Source organism: Syzygium oleosum, unplaced genomic scaffold (genome assembly GCF_021117445.2).
Source record: "Syzygium oleosum isolate NSW1041296 unplaced genomic scaffold, Sole_v2.1 Sole_v2.01, whole genome shotgun sequence".
Taxonomy (NCBI): Eukaryota; Viridiplantae; Streptophyta; class Magnoliopsida; order Myrtales; family Myrtaceae; genus Syzygium; species Syzygium oleosum.
Window position 1 is genome coordinate 19309366 of NW_026607485.1, and position 17171 is coordinate 19326536.

Here is a 17171-nt window from a genome sequence, read left to right on the forward strand (position 1 = left end):
TTTTGTTTTCTCCGTGCGAGAAAGAGCGAGGGAGCTTATGCCGTCATTTTTCTTGTTTATTCACGGATTTTTATATCATGTTATAAGGTGGGTAATTTACACAAATCACTAATATTTATATCACCATTGACTAATTTAAATAATTATCTATATTTAAGAAATACTGCTGATCCACGTAAATGAAAATCTATCTGCTCTCCTCGGCCCATTAAGTCATCCCTGTGTTTTTAAGGCTTTCGTTTTTTTTAATATTACGAAAAACTCTAAATTTATGTATTTGTAATAAATTTATTTAAAATTAATTTTTTGATCACGAAAAATTTTAAATTGATACATCTGTAATAAATTTATCCCAAACTAATTTTTTGACCCCAAAAACTCCAAACTGGTATATTTGTGACAAATTTACTCTCCGTTAAATTAAATTAATATCACGAAAAATCACAAATCGATACATCTATAACAAATGGATGATAAAACCCTAAACTGGTATATCCGTCAACTGTCACGTGTCATCCAACTCAGAAATTTGAAGGTAAAATTTAACAGAAACTGACAGAGGGTAAAATTATCATAAATGTGTCAGTTTAGAAATTTTTATGATCAAAAAATTAATTTGAAGTAAATTTATTATAGGAATATCTGTTTAGGATTTTTCTTGGTATTAAACCCCGTTTTTTTTGGCTCCTATTTTCAAACATTTTCCAGTTTCTCTGCAGACGAGCGCGGGAAGAGAGAGAGAGGGAGAGCGCGAGCGAGCTTGATGGCGACGCGAGGCCAGACGGAGGCGGTGCCGGCGACCGGCGATCTCGACGTGGACGCGATTCGAAGGTACTACTGCAGTGCAGGTGTCTTTCCTTTGCGCGTGTACGATGTATGTGCGCGCGCGCGCTCGTTCCCCATGCTCGATTGTGGAAGTTATGACCTGAAATGTCCACTGCGTTTCTCTCGGTCTGAAGCCGAGTGCGGGAGCTCAAGCGGACATGCGGAGATTGCACGGAGCACGCGCCGCCGGATTTGTCCCCGGCCGACCTGGAAGATCTGCTGAACCGGTGCGTTCTGGAGATCGAGGTAATCCTCGCGTTTCGCTTGCGATTCCACCATTCATGGCCAATTTTGTCATTTTGGAAATTAAGTTCCCGGGTTAGTGTTCTTTTTCTTTTCTTTTTTTGTTGCTAAATTTTGGGTTTTGCCCATTTTTTGTTTGGCGGAAAATTGTGCAGAGCGGAGTGAAGCAGATTGTGTCAGAGTATTCCGATGTGAATGGCTTGTGGCATGAAGATTTGGGTAAGTCGGATGACTGCTTAGAGGCTCTTGGTTATCGAATTTCTTTCGTACCTTTTGTAGACTCGTTGAAAGGAATTTCACAGAATTTCGGGCTTTTAGGCGTTATTTGATTTTTTCTCTACGATAGAGGTTGAGTTCATGGTGTGGCATCTGTTGGTTGAGGGTTTAACATCCACATGAGAGTTGAAGAGCAGTAGTAGGAAATTGACAAGTAGGGGCTGCAGAATAGAACCTATCAAAGGAAGTACTGTTTTTCGTGTTATGGCTCCGTTGTTTCCATTCCCAGGTTATATATTTTGAGATGAGATAGTTTTCGACAAATCTTTCACTATATGGACTAGTTCAATTTTGTAGCATTTGCGGTGACATACAACTTGAAAACAGGGGGCTGTAGTTCAAGTGTAGTGCCAATCACTTTTCTGCTTTCATCTCGTGTCTGATTAGGATGGTGGTTAAAGCATCGAGCTTGATTCGTATCTTATACTTGAGTCATGGCTGATATGAATCTATTCATTCATATATTATTATAGTCCTTACCTATCAAATAATGTATTTATATTGTATTTCTTGGTGTATCTTATCTTCTGATAGATTCACAAATATAATGCCACCTGATTGTATCCTTCTTCTCAACCCTAGCCACCCCAGTTGAAATTTTATGATATATAGTCCAAACTACATGAAATGGCTCATAAAATTTTTGTCTTTACTTTAATTATGATACTTGTGCAGAAAATAATGTGTTGCGATAACTTTTGAGTAGAAATTGGGAGTTTTTGGATTTTTTTTCCATTGATTATTGATAATAATTAATTTAAAGCATCTTTTTTTGGGAAAGTGTTTACTAAACTTATATTCGTTTATGCTAGGAAAACTAATTTTGGGTGCTTCATCATAGATATGGATTTGATATGCATATTCATGATTCATGAACTTGCGGTTTTGATTCATGATTTGTCTCTTGATTTTACAACAAACAAAGTTGATTGTGTAGATGCATTCTTAGGACAGTTGAAGGAGGAGCTGGATGCAGTGGAAGCTGAAAACAATGAAATCTCTAATGAAGTTGAGGTTATCACTAGATCTATAATGGCTGGTAAGAATCATATTAATTTAGTCTACTTGTTTGTAGATGAACTTAACTTATGAGATCATATCGACTGCAGATTCCAGTGCTTTAGAGAGTGATCTTGAAGGACTGGAATATTCTCTGGATCTTATTAGTTCACAGGTTAGTGAAAAAACAAAAATGTTTTTTTCATTTGCTTGTGACATTCGTTGGGCTGGTCAACTCCATGGTTTGTTGACTGTTTCTGCTTCCCTTTTTTGTCGTGACATCCAATTTCTGCTAAGTTCATATATGTTGAGTTTGAACCCACGTGCCTTACTATGGTTTGACATATTGTAGGGTCTAATGAAGGAAAATGCTGAAAATGTGGGCATGGATTACCAGTCGAGTTTGATGAATACAGATGTGTGCCACAAGTTCGAGGTTCATTTCAATGGATTTTTGTCCTTTGATCTTGATGCCTTTTCATTTTAGTCATGCATACACTGTTTGCTATTATACATGCTGTAGAGATGGAGTCTCACATAGGTTGCTTCTCCACTACAATTGTAAGAAACCTAGGATTTGATCAGAACACTAATTATGTCTGAAAAACTGTTATTTCTAGTTCATTATTTGTGCTATTGTTTACTTTTGAGATTTTCCTTTGAGCCTTTTTACTGTATTTCTTGTCCTTCACTGCTATAAATTGATCTAGTTCTCGTGGTTACTTGGACTATGGTGCTCTCATGCCTTGCAGGCCCTAGAACTTCAAAGTCAAATTGAGGAGAAAAAGATGCTGTTGAAATCTCTTGAGCATATAGACTGTCAACTAAGAAAGTAATGCATCCTCTGGTGCTCTTCGCAGTTTTTTTCACCGTCCAGCAATTTTTCTGCTTCTAAAGTTTTTTATCACCTGTCCTCTATCCTTTTTATAGGGATGATGCGGTTGAACAAATTGAGGATGTTTTGACAGGATTAAAGGTCATTGAAATTGATGGGAGTAGTATTCGCTTGTCACTGAACACATATCTTCCAAAATACGAAAGCTACCAGCAGAAGATAGACGAGGCTGTTGAGACAGTGGAATTGAACCATGAGTTGCTGATTGAACTTGTGGACGGGTGTTTGGAGCTAAAAAATGTTGAGGTGTGAATTATGTGTGTGCAATCACAATATCCTCCTATTGAGAGAGAAAGAGGTTCAAACAGTAATGACCATCCTTTAAGTGCAAGATATTACTTGGTGATGAGATTTTAATCTTTACATTACGAGCGTAACTCTTGACAGATGCAAGGACTAAAACACCACTCATCATTGTCATTTGACTACCCAGCAATTACAACATTAATTTTACAGAGAGTGCTATTGTACAATCACCCAACCATGTTTTCGTGCACAAGTGGAGATTGAATTTTGTGTTTTTACAGTACATGTCTCTTTGAGGATCTGCTAAATTGAATTGACATTTCTCCTGAATGTTGCCAAATTTCAAGATTGACATAGCTGCACATCCTTAACTCAGAAACTGTTTTGGCATGTTTTTCACTTCATATGGATCCTCCATTCCTTTCTAACATAACAGCCTTGCATTCTATAGATTTTTCCCAATGACGTGCATATCGATGATATTGTTGACGCTGCAAAAGCTTTCAGGTTTGTCCCTGCTTTGCTTTGTTTTCATTTTTGGTGGCTGAATTTAGGTTGTATCTACTTTTCATTTTATTGATCATTAATTACCTCCAAGTTAGGCAATTTGAAGATTAATTTTTGTATTTTCAGATCTCTGTAACTGAATTTTGAACCTCACTTGAGACATTTGTTTTTGAGTGGTTATTGCAATGGCCTAAAAATTCAGAACTTCCAATTTACTCATAGAGTTTCTTGATTCCCATTACTATTTACTTCTCCATACATGGTAGCAGTTAAGTTCATTCCGGAGGAATAGGAAGTCAGTGAACAGACAAATGAGAATGTCATTGTTTTCTTGATTGGTAATATCCAGGCAGTCATTTTCAGAATTGACGATACATCAGACACCATTGGAGTGGTTCGTGAGGAAAGTGCAGGAAAGGGTTATTATGTCAACCTTGAGGCGATTTGCAGTCAAGACTGCGGCTAGATCAAGGTCGGACTTAAACTGACCTTTAAAGTTCACTGAAGAAATGGATTTTTGTCCTCATTTGAATCATGATTAGTTTAACTGAGAAGTTTTATTCATATATACTTGTTTTCTGTTGACTAATGCAGGCACTCCTTGGAGTACGTTGATCGGGATGAAACTATTATAGCTCATAGGGTCGGTGGGTTGGATGCATTAATAAAGGTACCTCATGGTTGGCCAGTGCTGAACATTGCACTGAAGCTGAAATCATTGCAGAGTTCGGATCGTCATGCAAGAAATATCTCTTCAAGCTATCTTCGGAAGGTCGAGGTTAGTATTGTTATGCTCTCAGTCTACCTCCACCGCTGCTTCCACAGAGTCTCGATGCAGGTGTAAATCGCCCTTCTATCAGCACATTGGTCCTTCTGCCACTCTGGCAGTGAGGATTGATTTATGAGTAGGTAGAAATCCTATTCGAAAAAAACATTAGAGGGTACTATATAAAGGAAAGAGACGGCGAATTTATTTCTTCCTTCCCCTATGAATATCGTCATAGATCACTTATGTGAAAATGTGTATTTCCATTGCAACTGTTTTCATCAGAGGTTGATTGCACAGGTTATTGCTTTTCTGTTTTAACTTTTGGAGGGCTTTTAACAATTTTATGTAGCGGTTGGATAATATCATTTTGCTCCTCTTCAGTTTATATAAGATATGCCAATCTTTTTGACAATTACATGCTTCTAATTCCGGATGTTAAATGATTTAGGAAGCAGCCAACTCCTTAGATCCGCAGCGAAGGCTGAACTTGTCAAGCTTTGTGGATGATATTGAGAAGCTACTTAAAGAAAAGGACTTCGAATTCCAGTCGAGTAAGAGCTAGAGGTTATAACCAAGCCGTGGATGTCACTAAGGTTATATGTCCCATCGAGTTGCGTTCTAATATCACGAATCATTCTCTCGGCATGGTTTTTTACAAGTCTAACCATCAGGGATACTTTGTATGATTCACCAAATATCATCCCAGTGACTAATGGTTCGCAGACTATATTCCCCGGCGTAATATCTATTTTCTTGTTCCATCTTTCCATCCCTTTCGAAAGCGATGTCACTGCTTACAGTATGTTATAATGTACTAAAAGAAAACGAAACTGTTTGTTGATCTGTTTATTTTCTCGTTGTACTCTCTAATCACTATTCAATGCTGCATGGAGTTATCATCTGCTCTGTTTTAACAATATTGTCATTATGTAAATTTTCAAAATGTCGAATTACCAGACACAAAAACTTTCACCCAATGTGCTATTTAGGAGCTCAAAAGGGCTTTGGGAATTATTGCAGATGAGGTTTAGAAGAGGAGTAAAGAGGGATTGTTTTCAAGCAGCAAACTGAGTATAGTGAACAGAAGAATGGATTGTATAATGCAAAAATGATCTTGTATAATGCATCGTATAATGCATTGGTGCACTATACCAATTACTTAGGTTTTAATTGAAAATATGCCCGTGCTTAGCTGTAGAAAGACATTTAAAATTAGCATACTTCGTCGGCATCTAATTATAAGGTATCATATTACAATAATAAATAATTCTTAGATGTATATATGTCAAGTATTTCGTAGAATTTGCTGAGTCAATTGAAAGAGTCTCGAATGGCAACTTATTTATTGTGACTTGATCAATTGAAAGAGTCTCCCACAGAATTATTTTTCATTTTTAGAGATAATTGAGGTAATTATCCATGTCCAAGTCGCGTATATAAACTTATAGAAAACTCATTTTCTTGTACTTTTTTTTCATTGTGATCCATAGTATAGATAGGTAAACAAAGTAATGAAGAATTAAGAAAGCTATTGAAAACTTGATCGATCAAACTAATATGGCATTCATAACTTTATGCATAAGAACATATTACAGCCGTGCAAAAAGCAAGAAAAAGACTTATGAATAAAGGAATTAAAACCTAATTTTGGAAAGACAAAAATGAAAAGCCAAATTCAAGGTCATTCCTAAACCTCAATTTACTTTGTAAAAATAACACAAATAAATTCTGAATTTTGATCAAATGTAATATTTTGTTTAATGTAATCTTTTAACTATTAGTAAATATTATAAAAATGTTCAGTATTGTCTTTTCATTAATACAAGTTAATGAAATCTACCGACATGACTTCCAATTTGTTAAATTTGAACAATGGACAACAAAAAAGAAAAAATCACGTGTAGGCTATCCAAATAAGATATTCATACAAACTACAATATAATAATTCACATTATTAATTTTTTTTGTCCTTTTCGAAAGTAAATGGATAAAAAAAATAAACATGGTGATTTATTATTTTTAAGAATTCAACTCAACATATAATAATTCAAGTCATAAAATAACGACCGATTTGTCGTTTGAGCAAATAGAAGGACTATATTAAATATTTATAAAAAGATCATGAATTATATTAAATAAATTAAAAGTTGAGAAACCTCGGGCCAAAATTCAGGACCATCTGTATTATTATCCTCTTCATTTTTTTTTGTGTAAATCCTATATTTATTTTTACTATATATCATATTTATTATTATTTTTTTTAGCAGTTTTCCAAATGGGAACCATCGTCTTCTTCTGCTGCGAGTTCAGCCACTGCTGCTGCGTCGTCTTCTTCTTCTTCTTCCTGTTCTCCCATTCCCTCTCCGACCACATCACCGTATTCTGCAGAGAACTCTCCTCCTCCTCCTCCTCCTCGCCGTCGGCATTCTGTTCATCGATTTCCCGCGTCGCCGGAGAGCTTCAGCCGGAGGAGCTCGCCGATAGTTGACGCCGGAGACGCGGCTGATCTTCGGCGACTGAGGCCGCTGGGATTTGCTCGCGATCGATTGTTGCAGGTAGAGAGATCTAATCCTGGGTACTGAGGCGATTTTCCCAAGAAATCAAGCCACTTCAAATGCACTTGCATGTTGTATAGATTCGGGTATAGAAGTTGGTTCGGATTCAAGCTCTTGTGCTGCATTAATTGAGTAATGCTTCATTCGGACTGAATGTGTAGGTCTGTGTGGTGGGTTTCGGTGATTGCCTAACGTGTTTCAAATGTTCGATGGGCTGTCTAGGAGACACTGTTAACGTTGGAAAAATTGTTTCTTGGAGTGTGGGGATGAGAGTTCTTTTGGGCATCATTTGATCCGGTTTCTTTTTCAACATAGTGGTGCTTCTTGGGTTGTATGTTCGGTTTTTTATTGGTAATTTTGTAGTGTGGCAAGATATTCAGTTTCTATGAGCCTGATCTTCTTGTTCTTTCTATTGTTCTTTGCTTCAGTGTGAACTCCGAAACCATTCCAAGTGCTGGGAGTATATGTTAATCGGACGTTTATCCCCGCTTGTGTTTCGGCAATGGCGACTGTAGACATGCGCTCCTTGCTGTTGTTTTCGGCGTTCTTGCGGGTGTTCTTGATCGTGTATGGTGAATGGCAAGATAAGCACATGGAGGTTAGGTACACAGACGTGGACTACTTCGTATTCTCTGATGCTGCTGATTTGATGGCATCGGGGAAGTCTCCTTATGAAAGGACCACGTACCGATATTCACCTTTGCTCGCCTTTCTGCTCTTGCCGAATACGTTTCTCCATCGTTCGTGGGGCAAGTTTCTTTTCTCAGCCTCTGGTACGTGTGGTCTGCAATTATCCAATGCATGGAGAAGTAGATAATTATTTGGTATTGATTTCTAGATCCATTTCTCATCTTCCACGTCTCCGTTTAGATGGAAAATGTTCCATGTAATATAGAGAATTTGGAAGAGGAATAGGATGTGGTTGCATCTTCTCTATCTTGATCGAAGAGGTTCGACAAGCCTCCTGGTTATAAAAGTTCTACTGATGAGCTGGGTGGCATATTTTTCTTAGGGAATGAGCTGGCTATCTCGAGACTAGTATTCTTGCATGTTGTTATGTAGAGAAATCCGATATTGATAGATTATAGATAGCTCTAGAAGGATTTTTTTCAGTCCTCGCACTAATAGCTACCATCCATTCTGTATTTTTTGTAATTATGGTAGATCTTTTGCCTATCATCTTTGTGGGAGCATATCGGATGTATTATGAATGTTCAGATATATTTTGTATTGTAACCTCTGGTATGTGATAGGTGATTGAACATGCATGTAAAACTAATAACAAATTTATTTGATCTTTTTCATTAAGATGGTGATTTCACCTTTTATCTTTAATCAATTGGTTATGCATTCTTATGTTGGAAATTTAAACTGGAAATCGTTAATGAATGTTTTTGAATTATTATTTGGAAAATACAAGTACAGGGTGAATGAATGTTATTATCTTCCTCACTTGTGCGACTTACTCTGTTTTTATGCGAACACTGCAGATTTACTTGTTGGCGTGTTCATCTACACCATCTTAAAGAAATGCAGTGTGCCCAAGAATATTTGCACCTATAGTGTCATGGCATGGCTTCTGAATCCCTTTACCTTCACTATTGGGACCCGTGGGAACTGTGAGCCGGTTGTCTGTGCCATTATCTTGTGGATCATTATTTGTCTGATGAATGGTATGTTTTCTCCTTGGAACAGCTTTTGCCTTTGTTAAGAGGATTTCATGGGTATTCAACTTATTTAATATTTTGGCAGCTATTCTTCTTTTTATCCTTTTTTGAGAGAAGAAGTTACAAATGTTGCCTTGTAGCCTATGTAAGTTTGACCCTGTTCTCACTGAAACTGATCTAATATGTTAGCTGGTGATGATCAATTCTGAGAAGTCCCTTAAGGAACTTCATGAAGACCTATTTCGGACTGCATTCTCCCTAGTAATTCTGCTAGAGTTTTTGTACGTGGACATATGTCTGGGCCCTGGGGATTACTTGTTTCTAGACTTCCTTTATAACTGTTTATATAGAGTGCCTTTTCAATTTATGACAAAATTGTGAAAACGCATGCAATGCCAGGATTCAACATAAAATCGGTATAGCACACAACGCGTGGAAACTTGTCGCATTTTTTTGGAGATGATGATGAGGAAATTTTTGCCTAGTAGGCTTCTTTTGGTCTTTACTACAATAATACAAGTATAAACGAGGGTCTTCCTTTTTTCTCTTTGTCGTCTATCTTTAACTACATTTATATATAATAGTTGATTTGGTGTAAGGATTGGTTATATCTAATACTTATGAAGCTGTTCTGTTTTCTGTTTATTAGGCAATCTCTTGCAAGCGGCAGTTTGGTATGGACTTGTAGTCCATTTTAGGATTTATCCAATCATATATGCACCAACCCTTGTCCTGGTTCTTAATCACCACTTCTTCCGCTTGGGACAGAAGCCTCTTCCTAGGATCTGGAGTTCTGGCCCTAGCAAGAAACCCGAATGCAGCACAGCAGTGACTAAGCTCAATGTGCTGGTTGCAATAAAATGCATATTCTCTGCAGAGAGGATTATCTTTGGTGTTATTTCTGCGGCTGTTTTCTTCTTTTGTACAGGAATTAGCTTCTATTTGTACAAGTGGGAATTCTTACATGAGGCATTGCTTTACCATTTAACCCGCACAGATCCGAGACATAACTTCTCTATATACTTCTACCACATATATCTTCACTATGAGCGTGAGTTCTCTGTGATAGAGAAGCTCATATCTTTTTTACCACAATTCATGGTCCAGCTCGTTCTTGTTCTCCGCTTTGCTCCAGATTTGCCATTCTGCCTTTTTGTGCAGACGGTAGCATTTGTGGCATTTAACAAGGTTAGTTTGTCTATCTGCACAATTCTCAATTCCGGACTAGCTAAATTACCTGTTAAAAGGAAGAGTGACTAAGTGGATGCCGTCATTACCTTCTTTCCCAACAGTTAATCACTGTCATATGTGCTGCATCTTACTCATATGTATTGAATCTCTATTAACAGGTAATCACTGCGCAGTACTTTGTATGGTTCTTCTGCTTGCTGCCCCTAATACTGCCATGGAGCAATATAAATTTCAAATGGAAAGGGTTATGCTGCATATTCTTGTGGATGGGAGCTCAGACCCATTGGCTGATGTGGGGTTACCTGCTTGAGTTTAAAGGCAAGAATGTCTTTGTAGAGTTATGGATGGCTAGCTTAGTTTTCCTTGCTGCTAACACTTCTGTCCTAGTCCTTTTGATTAGCAACCACACATACTCTCCCTTATTTCAATTGTTGAAACAAAATAGTTTTGAACAGAGCCTAAAACAGGAGTGAGATAATAGAATTTTGATCAACTTTACTCTTGGTAGATGTTTTATTTGTTTACCATCTTTTGTGATTGGCATGAAAATTGCTTAATGATGGTTTGGCCTAGCTTTGTAACATATTATCATCCAGCTTCATAGGTTAAGCTTTACCAGTGAAGGGTGTTTTCATACTTCTGAACATCATCGAAAATTCTCTTCAATTTGGAAATGACAATGAAGGGAAACCATCATATGGCTGGATAAGGATTGATTGCACCCTGTGTATCAACTACTTTCAGATTCAAGCTGATGCTTATTTGTCCCTTCTGCATCAGTATGCATATTTTCCATGGAACTCCTCCCTAAAGCTTTTCTTTTTCGATATCAGTGGCATAGTATATTCTTCCTTTCTGTTATTTGCCATATTTGACTTTCCTTTCTCAGCTAATGTGGAGGGACTGGCCAAGAATGTTTGAAATAGCATGAATACCATAGATAATGGACAAATATGGTCGATCATCCAAAAGAATTTTTTTCTGCATATGCAGATTGTGCAATATTTCGTTTATACGAGTTGTCAATCATTTATATTTTTGGCTGTACACAAAAATTTCAAGAATGAATGCCATATACTTGCGTTTCTTTGAATTTAGAGAAAAGTTGATTTCGCCTTCTATGACATTCTTCAGAAAACATGGCAATCGTCTGGACTTGCCGTGTTTAAGCGAATATTTGCACATGCTGTGTATGAAGTGAAGATCCTTATCAAAACCTTATCTGTTATCCATGGTTTAGGCCATCCTTTTCCATCCACCACTGCAGTTGAAAAGTTTCTAAGCGGTGCTTAGGCTTTTATCAGTCTTCAGATCATGCTGGTTCGAGGTAAATGCGTGAACAAGCCGGACAAAAAAAAGGGAAGAGCCTCCTATGGAAAGAGTACAATTTATTCTCCCTAGGGGCGAGCGATGAGTCCGGGGTTGAATTGGGACCGGGATGGAACAGGATCGGTCCGTCTAGTTCCAGCTGGTTGCAAGAAGAGTAGGTTTGGTTCCGCTTTCTCAAATACTTGGAATTAGCTCGGATCAGTTTGTTCCCGGTTGCGGCCTTACAACCAACGGATCTACCCGCATAACACTGCTGGTTGCAAGGTAGAAACGCCATTGAAATTGGTTATAGTCCTTTCTTTTAAAAGAAAATCCTAAAATCAATTAGAAATTATTGGAAAAATTAGCGGTTCCTGGTTCCAAAATTTGGCGAACCGGCTAGGCCCGGGGAAGTTTTCAGTTCCATCCTCGGAACCATCCCGCCCGGCCTACGCACCGTCTAATTTTTGGTAATATTTTCACTCTAATGAAAAATTTCTCTTTCTTGATGGCAATTTGTTCGCATATTTTTGGTTCATTATCGGAAGGGATTAACAGAGTTCCTTACCTCCTTTGCTTTCATATCCTGCCATCTCCTTACCTCCTTTGCTTTCATATCCTGCCATCTCCTCACCTATTGTCTCCCAATTTTCTCGATGTACAGTCATGAAAAAAAAAAAAACAAAGGAATTCCTCTATGATTTGGGGAAAATTATCCAAAAAGTCTTAAATTTATTGTCCGGTGACTAATTCAGTCGTAAACCTTTCGATTGTGTCAATTTAGTCTTAAACCTTTTGATAATTTGTCAATTTAGTCATAAACATTTTAATTGTGCCAATTATGTCCTAAATCTTTTGATGATTTGTCAATTTAGTCATAAATCTTTTGAAAACTTGCAAATTTAGTTATTCTAACTAATTTTGACCTGAAATCGCTAATGTGGACATCATTTATTATGTGGCGTGACCGATACCGATGTGGACATACTTTTCATTTAAAAAAAATCATTTTCTTTCCCTTTGCCATGTGGCCGGTACTCGACCATGGCCTGCAATCGACCACGGGTGACGGCGACCCTCGCTAGATCTGGCAAGGGCTCGACTTTTGTGGTCTAGGCAAGGGTCACCCTCGCTGTATTTGGCGAGGGACACCATCGCTTAGGCCCCGAGCCAAAGCGAAAAAAAAAACGGAAAAATAAAAAAGGAATTTTTTTAAAATGTAAAAATTATCTACGTCAACATCTGTCACGCCACATAGGATGGCTAGTGCTTGGCCGGTATCCACGTCCGGCCTAATTTGGTCGGGAGGTTTAAATTGGCAAGTCGTCAAAAAGTTTATGATTAAATCAATAAATTTTCAAAAGATTTAGAATTAAATTAACACAAATGAAATGTTTGTGATTATATTGATAAGTCGTCAAAAAGTTTCAGACTAAATTGATATAATTAAAAGGTTTAAGACGGAAGTGACCGCCATGTTTAGAACTTTTTGGATAATTATCCCTATGACTCGCAAAATTTGCGTCGGAACTCGCGCATGCCCTTGCAATCGCCCCACCCCTCAGGGAAAAGTGCCAAAAAAGTCCTAAACCTTTTGCATTAGTGCCAATTTAGTCCTAAACCTTTTTTTGGTGTCAATTCAGTCCTAAACCTTTTGCATTTGTGCCAATTTAGTCCTAAACCTTTTTTTGGTGCCAATTAAGTCCTAAACCTTTTAAATTGGTGCCAATTCAGTCCTAAACCTTTTGTTTTTGTGCCAATTCAGTCCTTCCGGTCAATTTTGACCGGAAATTGCTGACGTGGATGGCTGCCGGCCGGTCACCGGCGCCAACGTGGCGCTGACGTGGACAAATTAAATAATATTTTAATATTTTTTTGAATTTTTATTTTTTCCACCTTTTTTTTTTGGCTTTCTCCTTCCTCGGCCGGTCGCCGGTCCCGCGACCGCCAGGCAGAGGCGGCGAGCTCGACCTCGCCGGCCCACCGGGGAGGGCGGCCTCGCCGGGCGAGGGCGAGCCTCGCCATGGTCGGGCGAGGCCCGACCTCGCCGGATCTCGGCGAGGTCGAGCCTCGCCCGGCCGCCGGCGAGGCCCGACCTCGCCGGATCCGGCGAGGTCGGGCCTCGCCCGACCATGGCGAGGCTCGCCCTCGCCGCGGCTGCGGCGAGGGCTCGAGCCTCGCCACTTCGCCCGACCTCGCCCGGCCGCCGCGAGCAGGCCCTCGCCCGACCATGGCGAGGCTCGCCTCGCCGCGGCCTCCGGCGAGTGTTCGAGCCTCGCCATGGTCGGCGAGGCCCGACCTCGCCGGCGGCCGGGCGAGGCTCGACCTCGCCAGATCCGGCGAGGTCGGGCCTCGCCTCGCCCGCGAGGCCGCCCTCCCCAGTGGCCGGCGAGGTCGAGCTCGCCGGCCCGCGGCCTCGGCCGGTCGCGGACCACCGGCGACCGGCCAGAGGAAGGATAAAGCCAAAAAAAAAGGGGAAAAAAAAAGAAAAAAAAAGGAAAAAAATAAAAATTCAAAAAATATTAAAATATTATTTAATTTGTCCACATCAGCGCCACGTCGGCGCCGGTGACCGGTCGCCGGCCGGCAGCCGTCCACGTCAGCAAAATTCCGGTCAAAATTGACCGAAAGGACTAAATTGGCACAACAACAAAAGGTTTAGGACTGAATTGGCACCAATTTAAAAGGTTTAGGACTTAATTGGCACCAAAAAAAGGTTTATGACTAAATTGGCACCAATGCAAAAGGTTTAGGACTGAATTGGCACCAAAAAAAGGTTTAGGACTAAATTGGCACTAATGCAAAAGGTTTAGGACTTTTTTGACACTTTTCCCCACCCCTCATGACACAATACTAAAATGAACGAACCGACAACACGAAAAAACGATGAGACGGCACGAATGAATCGTCCTCTAGACCCCTAAAAGCGTCGTTTGTACTTTGTACCATTGGTGAAGCAACAGAGATTCGATTCTCGTGTTCCATCAGAGAATGTGGACAAATTGCTTGCTGTTTCGTGGACCTCGAGCCCTTCTTTTTTCCTCTTTATTCCCAGAAAGTAGCAATTGGAAATGGGACATGGGTAGTTGGGTCAGCTGTTTGGCCAAGTGAATGAGTAACTATGTTAATCACAGTTACCACTTGCTAATTGTAGCTAAGTCGGTATTTTATCATCTAGAGTTATCATAATCAAGTCGAGATTTGATCATAGACAAAAAAAAAAAATTCAGAAACTCAAACTTGAGTCGCGATTGCTAATAGTAGTTGTGCTTTCGGTCGAACTCAAAACTTATAGGAGCTCAAGCACGATCCCTCCCACCCCGCCCCGAGACCGTGCCCAACCGCACGTGCGCGTGAGCGAGAGGCTTTCAAACACGAAAGATGTTTTCCCGTTCATTCCTTCTAATTAAAGGGGCGGGATAATTGTCAAAAAAGTCCTAAACCTAGTGAATGACAGCTAATTCAGTCTTAAACCTTTTCATTGTGCCAATTTATTCCTAAACCTTTTGAAATTTTGCCAATTTAGTCCTAAATATATTATTTGGATAATGGGTCAGAAAGACTACGTTGATAAATCGTCAAAATGTTTAAAACCAAAGTGGCAAACTGTCAAAATGTTTATGATTCAATTGGCACAATTGAAAGGTTTATGACTGAATTGACAGCCGTACAATAGGCTTATAACTTTTTGGACACTTTTCCCCTAAAAGGCTTCAACTTTGAGGCAAAGAGACCTCCAATTTGGTACAAGCACGAGAGAAGGCAAACCATGTGAAGGACCTTAAAAGAAAAGTTAGATCTCCTTGTTTCAATAATTCAGTTGAAGAAGGAAAGCTCTTCTTCTCCTATGGTGACAAAAGGCAGAATAGGGAGCGACAAAAGTTGACATAATGGTACACTTTGTATGCATGTGAAGTGCATGAGAGCTTCACCATGGAGGGGTTGCATTGAAGTCACAATACATGAAATTGGAGGTATTGTTTTGTAGGTTGGAAAGGTACTTGTGTGAAAAAGGTTTGATCCATTTAAGGCCAAAGGTGACATGGAGATAGAGAATGGTTGGTAGTGGTCACCCTAAAGCAGGATCATGTTTCCCTACCGCTTACTTTTGCATCAAACATGATCAAACAAATTCAACAATTATATATATATATATATATATATATATATATATTTCATACAAGAAGAAAAAAATAAAATTTTTCTCTTACTATTTTCCTAATCACTCTTGGCATGAAAATATGAGAAGATGTTGAGGTATATTCTTTGAGTGCTAGACAAGGAAGTGGAGATTTTTAGGCGAATCGAATGGTACATATTTATTAGTGATATATATATTGATATAACTGACTTGTAGCACGATTAGTCCATTTGTAAGTAAATGATTGCCTTGCTCCATGTAAATGTCTCACCCAAATCTGGCGGGGGCTGGGATTTATCGCCTATGGTCGGCAACTTCCACCGGCCGGCAGAGAGAAATAGAAAAATACAAAAAAAAAAGAGAAAAAATTCGAAAAATTTAAAAAAAAAATTTGCAAACTTTATCCATGTCAGTGCCGGCTATGCCACGTAGGATGGCCTGTGTCCACATCATGATTTCAGATCAAAATTGATCGGAAGGACTACATTGGCAAATCACGAGAAGGATTAAGACTAAATTGGCACAATTGAAATATTAATAATTGATTAGGCCGTCGTACAATAAGTTTAGGTTATTTTTGAACAATTTTCCCAAAACAATCTCGGAAAGGGAATATGTTTTTCTTTATGGAATGAAAGCATATTGCAATAGTAAATATCGCATCCTTCACTTTAATTAAACTTTTCGACACGAAGTAAAAGTGCATACCAAAAAAACCTCAATCATGATACTTTCACAAGGCGCGACCGGAGAATTTGAAGTTTGGTTATACCATTCGGATTCAAATGAAGAGGCTAAACTAATGGAATAACCGGTCTCATAAATTGGGTGCTAGTAATTGGTATGGTGTTGCCATTTATCAAGTTACCAAATTCTAAATTATGCACAAAAAAAAAAGATATTTACTGCAAAAAAAAGGCAGTAAATTTAATTCGTGTTTTATTTGGTAACAAAATAATTTATTAAAGTGTTTCCTAAATAGCTAGTTGTTCCAATAAAGGATTCCTTTCACAAGTCATGGCAAATTGGGTATTATTCATTTTCTCATGATGGAAAATGAGCAATTGAGTTCAGTTAAGTGCACTTTAACGTTCCACTTCAATTATTTTTTTTTTCCTTTATTGAATATTTGCAGTCGAATAATTCATTCTTTTATGGGAAAAAAGAGAAAAAAGGACCGGAACCTTTCTTTTTTCATATAATAGAAATTCACTAATTAGAATGAAAGGCTGTGAAGATGTTTTCCAAAAGTGAAAGCGCTTTTTACGTTCACAGGTTTAGACTTTCCTTCTAAAATCGATCGGAAAGGGACTTGTCAGTCGCCAGTGACATAAGAAATTAATCTATTATATGAAAAATGTTCAAAGAGTACACACCTTTCCAACGAGGATTGCAATTTTTGATATCGACGCCGACCATCTTAGGATGTGCATGGTAACGATTCCGTGTCCGGAAACTGATTCTGCTCATAAATGATTTTTTTTATTCCGTGCCCAGAAACAATTTCTAATCATTTGAAAGCGTTTGGTAACTGCCCAAAATTTTTATT

General features: G+C 38.7%; 2 protein-coding genes across 4 annotated transcripts; both read left to right on the plus strand.

Moving 5' to 3' along the window:
- Positions 1 to 697: 697 nt before the first annotated feature.
- Positions 698 to 5609, plus strand: LOC115683425 (uncharacterized). 3 transcript variants are annotated; one of them, XM_030607965.2, is made up of 12 exons: positions 698 to 831; positions 960 to 1071; positions 1224 to 1287; positions 2282 to 2383; positions 2454 to 2518; positions 2696 to 2779; positions 3096 to 3175; positions 3274 to 3484; positions 3936 to 3991; positions 4341 to 4463; positions 4586 to 4769; positions 5209 to 5609. In XM_030607965.2, exons 1-12 carry the CDS (start codon positions 764 to 766, stop codon positions 5320 to 5322), a joined length of 1263 nt encoding a protein of 420 aa, XP_030463825.1. In that variant the 5' UTR covers positions 698 to 763; the 3' UTR covers positions 5323 to 5609. The 3 variants fall into 3 exon arrangements, with proteins under 3 accessions (XP_030463825.1, XP_056172611.1, XP_056172613.1); XM_056316636.1 differs by having other exon boundaries at positions 2294 to 2383; XM_056316638.1 differs by lacking the exon at positions 698 to 831 and having other exon boundaries at positions 2299 to 2383.
- Positions 5610 to 7042: 1433 nt separating this feature from the next.
- On the plus strand, positions 7043 to 10892 carry LOC115683506 (GPI mannosyltransferase 1). The gene is made up of 5 exons (XM_056318592.1): positions 7043 to 7315; positions 7744 to 8088; positions 8806 to 8988; positions 9632 to 10170; positions 10332 to 10892. Exons 2-5 carry the CDS (start codon positions 7818 to 7820, stop codon positions 10644 to 10646), a joined length of 1308 nt encoding a protein of 435 aa, XP_056174567.1. The 5' UTR covers positions 7043 to 7315; positions 7744 to 7817; the 3' UTR covers positions 10647 to 10892.
- Positions 10893 to 17171: the final 6279 nt, after the last annotated feature.

Bases quoted from the DNA above. Each gene is read 5' to 3' on its own strand.
- LOC115683425 (XM_030607965.2), top strand. From the start codon at position 764: ATGGCGACGCGAGGCCAGACGGAGGCGGTGCCGGCGACCGGCGATCTC. The intron at 2,780-3,095 runs GTTCATTTCAAT...CATGCCTTGCAG, and splicing joins ATGTGTGCCACAAGTTCGAG to GCCCTAGAACTTCAAAGTCA. The intron at 4,464-4,585 runs GTCGGACTTAAA...TGACTAATGCAG, and splicing joins AAGACTGCGGCTAGATCAAG to GCACTCCTTGGAGTACGTTG.
- LOC115683506 (XM_056318592.1), top strand. From the start codon at position 7,818: ATGGCGACTGTAGACATGCGCTCCTTGCTGTTGTTTTCGGCGTTCTTG. The intron at 8,989-9,631 runs GTATGTTTTCTC...TCTGTTTATTAG, and splicing joins CATTATTTGTCTGATGAATG to GCAATCTCTTGCAAGCGGCA. The intron at 10,171-10,331 runs GTTAGTTTGTCT...CTCTATTAACAG, and splicing joins CATTTGTGGCATTTAACAAG to GTAATCACTGCGCAGTACTT.